Source organism: Amphiprion ocellaris, chromosome 6, assembly GCF_022539595.1.
Source record: "Amphiprion ocellaris isolate individual 3 ecotype Okinawa chromosome 6, ASM2253959v1, whole genome shotgun sequence".
In the NCBI taxonomy this organism is placed as follows: domain Eukaryota; kingdom Metazoa; phylum Chordata; class Actinopteri; family Pomacentridae; genus Amphiprion; species Amphiprion ocellaris.
Genome location: NC_072771.1, coordinates 18,654,704 through 18,663,124, shown reverse-complemented (window position 1 = coordinate 18,663,124; position 8,421 = coordinate 18,654,704). Strand labels below are relative to the sequence as shown.

The window sequence follows — 8,421 nt, the reverse complement described above, 5'->3', positions numbered from 1 at the left end:
GTGTGTGTGTGTGTGTGTGTGTGTGTGTGTGTGTGTGTGTGTGTGTGTTTATGTGTGTGGATGTGGTGTGTGTGTGTGGATATGGTGTGTGTGTGTGTGTGTGTGTGTGTGTGTGTGTGTGTGTGCAGGCTCCGGGCTGCAGGCTGAGCAGGAGAGAGTGGGAGGAGCGGAAAGTGCTCCAGTCCAATCCGGGCCGCCGGGTAAAGCCTCTCCTATACGCTCTTCCCTCCTTCAGCCCGCAGAAAACTGTGAAACCCTCCCATAGAGGTGAGAGCGCAGATGTCATGAGAAAAGCGGCCACACGACCAGAGCGCACCGACCGACGCACCGACCGACCTCAGCCCGCCTCACTGCGCCCCGGTCTGGGATGCTCTTAGCGCAGAGACGCTTCCACTCAGGGCAGCCAGTGGACGTCGACGCAGATCACCTGCGCTCTTTTCGTTCTTGTTGTTATTTTTAAACCGAGGATCTTTCTCCCCCCACCACCTCCCAAACAACCCTCCCCTTGTTTTTAAGTGTTTCTGTTTGTTTCTTCATGACTGCTGCTTTGGGAAGCGAGCCTCAGCACCAGCTCCAGCAACGCCAACACGATGCGAGGTAAGACCATCCCACTGCTTCCAAACACCGCCGCACTTTGCCCAAGCTTCCATCCCGCTGAACACACACACTCACGTATAGGGTGAACGTGAACACATACAAGCTTTTATCATAGATTTGGCTTTTAAAGTTTATTCTGGGAGGGGGGTTTCGGCTGCAGAGCTGTTTTCATCACTTTCTTTTTTCATCTGAAACTGTGTGTGTGGATTTCTCAGCAGCCACACCAGCCTCCTTACTATATAAAAGTTTATTTGGATCTCTCTGCACGTTTTGACTCTGAGTGTGTGATTGTGTGTGTGGAAGAGGCCCTCTGTTATTTTTTTTCTCTCTAAAAATCCATGCGTAAAGGAGTCTGATTGGAAATTAAAAGTGGCGCATGATATTTAATCGTTTGAGCTCCACTCCACAGAAAATGTAGCCATATGTGATGAGATAACGTAAAATCTTTTTATTATTTTTTAAAATTAGTTTTGTTCTGGTGGTAAACTTTACTGAATGTTTTAGGGGTAGGCTACTTCCCAAGCGCTCCACTAACCTATTTCCATAGCGCTCTGCAGCGCGCCGGGGATGTTGAAATTCAATGTCAATGTCGTCCTTTGCGCACACACACACACACTCTCTCTCTCACACACAGACACACATTGACACTCATACACACAAGTTAACACGGCTCATTCCACTCCGACTAAGCCTTTCCTTGGAGTTAAATTCCCTCTAAATCACAAAATGCGTTTTTTCGTTCCTCCTTAATCAGTATTTGCAGTTTCTCGGTGGTTAGGAGTCCAACACTCATGTTTTTTTTTTTTTTTTAAATATTTAACCTTATTATAATCAGCTTTTGGATTGTTTCATTTGCTGTTCTTCATGTTGTGCAGTTATCGCCAAGTTGCGAGACTCTGGATGGTGCTGAACTCTAATTTATAAATCATTTTGGCTTGAGTGGCTCAACATCCTCATGTTGCTCTTTCAGTAAATTAAAGTTTGCAAGGATGTCTGGATGTTCGTTAAATCGGTGAGGAAACAGAGAAAACTTAGATTTTTTTTACTATCCACCTGTAGAAACTTCACATAAAATGGGAAAAAAAAATCAGCATAATAATCTGGGGGAAATAATTTGTCGTCAAATTAAAAATCCAGCTTATATTTGCCAAATAATAAATCACACACTTTTGCTGACTTTTCACACTAGACTGGGACAAAATTGTAATCAGATTTTGCACTAATAGGCTAATAGGTTTGCAGATCCTAGGATAAACGATTGGCCAATATTATTACTTAACAGATTCTTGCAATTAACACGATTTATAACCTAAGTATTAATTATAATAAGAAGGAATAAACTGACCAACATTGCTATTTAATAGGCTTAAGTTCATTTCAGTTAAGTCCTTACTTGAAATAAATGTTTGAATATGTAGCTAAAACAGGTAATCTATCTATCTATCTATCTATCTATCTATCTATCTATCTATCTATCTATCTATCTATCTATCTATCTATCTATCTATCAATCATTTATCTATCGTGTTTTTTGAGTCTGAATGTCATATCTGCTGCCTCAGCTTCAGGCCATCAAACCTTGGGCAAGTATAAACATGAGAAGGCAAACCGCCCATCCTCTCTCTCTCTCTGTCCCATGGCAAACTCCTCTGTCATGCACCTTGTATTTTATCCACATTTTAATGGGCCTTGCGACCACTCTCGTGCGTGGGAGGCTTTGGGGGGTATACGGAAAGCTCCTGCTTTCACTTTATAGCCATGGTTGGCAGAAGAGGCCCCTGAAGCGTCTCTCACCCCTCTTTCACCATCTCTCTCTCTCTCTCCCTCTCTCTCTCTCTCTCCCTCTCTCTCTCTCTCTCCCTCTCTCTCTCTCTCTCCCTCTCTCTCTCTCTCTCTCTCCCTCTCTCTCTCTCTCTCTCTCCCTCTCTCTCTCTCCATCTTCCCCTCTCTCTCTGCACGCCCCAAAGGGTTTTGTCAGATAGAATTAAATCAGTGTGGGCCGTGCGGCCCCCACTCCCAACCTGTGTGTGCGTCTGTGTGAGTGTGTGGAGTCTCGGCTGCCCTTACACAGAAATGTGCTCACAACCACAAGGTTATAAAAAATAGAGGCCCCTCATGAGCCGTGGTAATTATCATTTAACAATAGCCACAACTCCTGAAGCCTTGACCGAAGATGATGTCACCCCATCGCCCGGCCTGGAAAAGCCAGAGAAATAACAGACGGAATATTATCATAAGGGCCTTTTATGCATCTCAGAAAAATAGAGCATTGTGTTTTTTTCCAATATGGCACAGTGATGTGTAGGATGCTGTAAACAGGATAATTATTTCTGTATTTTCAATGGCAATATGGTGATGCTGTGCTGTCAATAGTGTTCCTCTGAAATATATAAGAAAAAAGTTGTGTAATAAATTAACATTAGTTACAGTGGCAGTATATATTTATGATTAGTACAACCTTTTGGCAAAATGAGAATTTCTAAAATAAATTAATAACAAACAAAAATATTTTATTGTTATTGTGTATTTAGATAAGAATAATTTTATTTACTGTAATTATATGCTATTTTAAAAAAATCAAAAAAAGTCAAATTTTGCAGGAATAAGTTTCATCTAAAAGCACATCTAACCCCATGAGTTCTGTGCCTCTGAGACTTCTGCTAAAGAAAGCCAAAAACACATACAAAGTTAGAAATGTGTGAGTGTTTGTCTGCAATTTACAACACCACACAAACACAAATTGACATTGTAGATATGATTTTTTTGCTTGTCAATAGTTTCCCATTATTACAGTGGCCCTTGCAAGTGCCCTCATTAGTCTGTGTCTGTCTGCTTTGTGTAAGCCGAAGAGCTTTTTCACTACATAGATGCACACGGTCAGACAGGTCAAAGAGTTCAGCATTGGAGGGAGCAACAGGAGGGGCTCTCAGCGCCATTCGATCTCCTCTATTCGCGATATTAGTCAATCACAATCTGCCACGCTCCTTCAATATGGCAAAAAGGTAGGGTGTTAGGAAGAGGCAATAAAGTAGGAAAGTGATGAAAAACGGTTTAAAAAAAAAAAAAAAACAGGACAGAAACCAGTAAAAATGTCAAGTTGGAACCAACAGCTAATTTGTAGCGATTACAACTCTGACATTCTTAATATTATCTTTTAAGATAGCATCCGCTCACATATACAACTTGAAAGCACTGAAAATGCACACAAACAGCTGCAATACTACGCATGACGGCCTCATGCCAATAGAATTAGTCCCATCCTGCTTTGCTTTGGAGGCTTGTGTGAGCATTGATTTGTCCAGTTCGAAAGCATCCCAAGATCAATTTTTAGCCAAAGCCAACGGAAACAGGCTGTTTAGATAAATCTATGGCACATAACTTGAATGACTTTAGATTAGATTTAATGTTTGTGAACAGAATTAGATCATAAGTAGGGTTTCTAAAGATTTGGCATTGATTTTGTAATCTTTGTGCATATTATTTGTTATAATAACAGACACAAACATTACAACCCAGCTACTATTTACAAGTATTGTAGTTGTGAACAGAGTGTTTGAACCCATAGGCAGAAACTGGTGTATAAACAGACGAATGGCAACACAATAGAATTTATATAAAGACATATGAAATTTTGTAATAGTTGCCAAATAATGTGCATTAACATCTGCTCTCAACTACTTTAAAGTGTGTGATATGTAATTTATTCTATTATATAATGGCTGTGAACACAAAAGAGGTGAGGTTTAAGTAAAAGGTTCAAGCTTGTCCCAAAAGATGATTAAAATCATTGATGGGGAGTCTGACTAAAGCACCTCTTTTTACCAATTTTGCTAACAGCACCAACAATAAACACCAAAATATGATCTGACCTGCTTCATGCTGATTGATGAGGCAGCCCATGTAGGAACAGCCGGCTAGTGCACAGTTATTTTCAGCAAATCACTGCTTTCCATTGTGGCCATGAAATCACTTGTTGCACACTACAATGGGCACCTGGCCTGAGTGAGTCTCCGGTCAGTTTGCAGTGCTGTCAGAGCCTGTGTGGTTTTGTTGTGGAGCTCAGTGTTGTTGATTGTGTTGTTTATTATGTGTTTGTGCTGACTAATGGCCCAGTGTTATGTAAGAAGAGAGGAGAGATTACCCCAAGCTCATGCAGGCCACACTGTTAATCCCTCAACACAGCCCTACTGACTGACTGAGGTACCAACAGAGTGCTGTTGCAACACAAACACACACACAATCTTACATTCAGGACTCACTTCCCACTATCTCTACACCTGTCCTCTGATGCCTCACCTGGTGTGTCTGCCTGACCTTTTTTTCTAAAGCCCTCAATCAAAAAACATCCTATCGAGCTGTGTGTGTTTGTGTGTGTGTGTGTGTGTGTGTGTGTGTGTGTGAGTGTGTGTGTGTGTGTGTCTGTGCAGCCTGGATGACACTTCTGTGGTCCCACTGAGCCGCTATCATAGCCCGTGTTTGTTTAGCGTGCGCTCAGCATGCACTCCATGTTGGTTTTATCCCACTGCGGCTGTCTAGGGCAGTCTAGGCGAACAGTTTTTCCTCCTCAGTCAGTTCTCTCTCTTTTTTCTTAAATCTCTATACACACAAAAGCGTGGGCTATACGGCATGCTTCAGTTTGTGTCTCCACTTTATCTTAGCCGGGAGGGATTTCAGCCTGAACCACTCCTAAACTCTAAATCTGCCTTGAAGTCATAGAGTCCTCTGACAGCTCCTTCTGTTTTGTCAGTTTTACTCATCCATGAAGGCAGCATGTCTCAGTGGACGCACAATGATATTCAATATTCACATTTCCCTCCGATTTACATTGAAGTAAAAACCGGGGGAAGAGGGTGACTGTGCTTATTAAACGTAGAAACCGACTAAAATATGAACAGAGAGACAAAGATATCGTTGGAGGGGAAGCTTTTATGAAATATATGCTTATATCAAGAGCAGGAATTATCATATTATCGTAACCAGTCTGGTTTTGTGCACAGATATACTGAGTGCACTGCTTGATAATCTAAAGTCAGAGAGGATGTTCACCTGCACTTCTACAATAAACGGTAATAAAAGAGTCACTGTCATGTAGGAGAGCTACTGTTGAATTAATGCAGGAAAAAACAGCAATTTGGCCACTTAATCAGGTTCAGTCACTTTATGAATGAAACCAATTTATCTATGAGGCAAATTAAAATAGGAGACAAACAGAAAGTGGAGAGGGTGAAGTGTGAGCGAGTGAACGAGTGAGATAAGCAAAAAGAGGGCAAGTAAAAGAGGGAGAGAGACTTAAGAGTTATATAATAGTGCAATCGTGGATGTGTGTGTTTGCTTGAGCAAGACCAAGCACCTACATGAAACTGTGATCAAGGGTGGACGAAACATTCAGTTTATGTTTACTTGCACGCACACCGACACACAAAAACGCACACAGATACGAGCCATGCTGTCCTCAGATTGCACTTGTACTCTGTTCCACACTTGAGCAATGAATAACGCCAGCACCTGTAATAGTAACATCCAAAGTCCACACTTGCAAACGAGCCTAGTAGACTTTAGCTCACACTCAAAGCAGATTAGTCCATATACTGATGTGTGTGTGTCAGTGTAACATTCCAGACTCTGCTTTATACATAATCATATTTACATACAGCAGATGCAAAAAAGAAGCATTTATATAAAGGCTCTTTAATGGGACAAAAATGCATGTCTCAGGCAAGGAAAAAAGGTTTGAAAGCAAAGCTGTTTTTCTGGTTGTATTGAGCACAAATTAAGAAAAGAATGCTCTTAATATATTATTATTATAAGGAGGAGGAGAGAAGTAACAAAACTGATTGCTTGAAAGTACCCTATTATTGCTACAGTGACTATGTTGCATAAAAAAGCAGAATTTCTGCTCACAGTTCCAGTTAAGGTGTAAAGAAGATAAATGAAGTGATTCTTTATATACACATTAGCTATCTGATGTTGCTAAAAGCCTCCTCTCTGTGAAGGTGTTCAGTGCTGGCAGGTGAACAGCACGCAGCAGCTACGATAAGCCTATAATATGACTTAGCCTACTGTGGCATCTTTTCTTAATGTCAAAGATTAGCCTGTTTTAGTGCTTGTAATCTCATTGAAGGGACTCTTATTAGGTCTACCTTTCTTTCTCTCCACATCCCCTCCTTCTTTCTCACTGTGTCTAAAGCCTGAGATACATCTCATAGCTGTGTGTGTGTGTGTGTGTGTGTGTGTGTGTGTGTGTGTGTGTGTGTGTGTGTGTGTGTGTGTGTGTGTGTGTGTGTGTGTGTGTGTGTGTGTGTGTCCTAAGTGGTGGCTGTTGACATGAGGTCTCCCGCCATTCATTCAAAGAGAATGCAATTATGAAACCAAGACTGCTGCTGCTGCTGCTTTTGCTCTCAGATTTAATGTTCATAACGCATTCTGTTAAATCATCCCACTAGAGAGAGAGAGAGAGAGAGAGCAGGTGAAGAGCAGAGCCAGCTGGGTCGAGCCGAGCTGAGCTGTGTGATAGTCTTTGTGATCAATTTGCCTCTGTGAGAGATGCCCCTGGGGCCACTTTGGGGAGAACCTTGTTAGGCTGAGTTAAATTGTTGCCTGAGGCGAGCTATTAGCGGCCATCCCTGAGAGAGGACACACACACATATATACAATCACACATGTGCGTACTCACACGCGCGGCTGAAACACACAAACGCATTCAAACCTCTCTTAAAAAAAAAAAAAACACACAAACTCAAATGGGAACTCATTCATATGCTCGGGTTCACTCTCAAGCAGTTAGCCTGTGTCACTCCGACAGATACATAAACTCACAGGCAGTGGGGTGAGCTTCTGTGCTTAAGTAGCGCTAACATTGTGGCGATCTGTGTTTGACAGGTGTTTTATGAGTAAACACACTTACTGGCAACTACAATACGTGACTGCGGGTGAAAGTTGAATGCATCAGTGTAATATTTAACTTTAAAGAACAGGGAATTCGATGAAGTACCGCAAAAGCTAAAATGCAGTTGCATGCTGAGGAAGATGTAAGAATTTTTTGTGCTGACAAATGTACAACATGCAAAATAATCAATAACTATCTTTCAAATTAACTTATCAGAGCATAATTTAAGAAAATAGGTACTCATAATGTAGATGAGGCCCTATCAGAGATTTATTCATATTGAGTTTAATGCATTTTTCAGTAAATATCAGCGAAGCAATAATGAGCAAACATACTGTTAATATTGTCATTTTTATTTCTTAATTGTTGAGTAGTTTAGTGCACTGCCTGCTTTTTGTTGATTATTTGTTTTGTATGAAAAAATATAAATCTACAAAGTACTTAAAGGTGTCAAATACATGCATGTATTTCCCTTTAAAATTTAGACGATTGTTGGGATGAAGTGGGGAAAAAAGGAAATACTTCATATAGTGCTCAACTCTGAGCTTTTGTTGCGGTCAGAAACAAGTCCACATAGTATATTAAAGCCTAAACATGAGCAATTTCAATAACATCCTCTCAGATTTGGAAGGAAACAAACACACCTTCCATCCTTCTCTCAGTGATTTCATTCTATTCACTCTAAATGCTGCTCTCTTCATCAATGCTTTAAAGTCCATTCGACTTCGCTTATGCCCCATTTACTGATTTTATCTGACCGACCACCGACTCTCACTGTAAAGAACGTGACTCCAGCAAAACTGAAAGCGAATTTCTCTTTACCTTATGTAAGAACTGAAAGCAATTTTCCGTCTGTCGCTCTGTGGATGTCTCTCGCTTTTTATTTCTCTCTCCACACTGGGATAGCCACCTTTCCTCTCCCTTCCCCCTCAAAGACA

General features: G+C 41.1%; 1 protein-coding gene across 1 annotated transcript in view; it reads left to right on the top strand.

The window, feature by feature from the left end:
• The first annotated feature begins 234 nt into the window (after window positions 1–234).
• The window catches only part of rorb (RAR-related orphan receptor B), a 23,975-nt gene continuing 15,788 nt past the window's right edge, over window positions 235–8,421 (top strand). Inside the window, exon 1 of the mRNA XM_023290760.3 lies at window positions 235–597. Coding sequence (XP_023146528.1) covers window positions 591–597 — 7 coding nt within the window. The 5' untranslated portion in view covers window positions 235–590. The remainder of the gene's footprint in view (window positions 598–8,421) is intronic.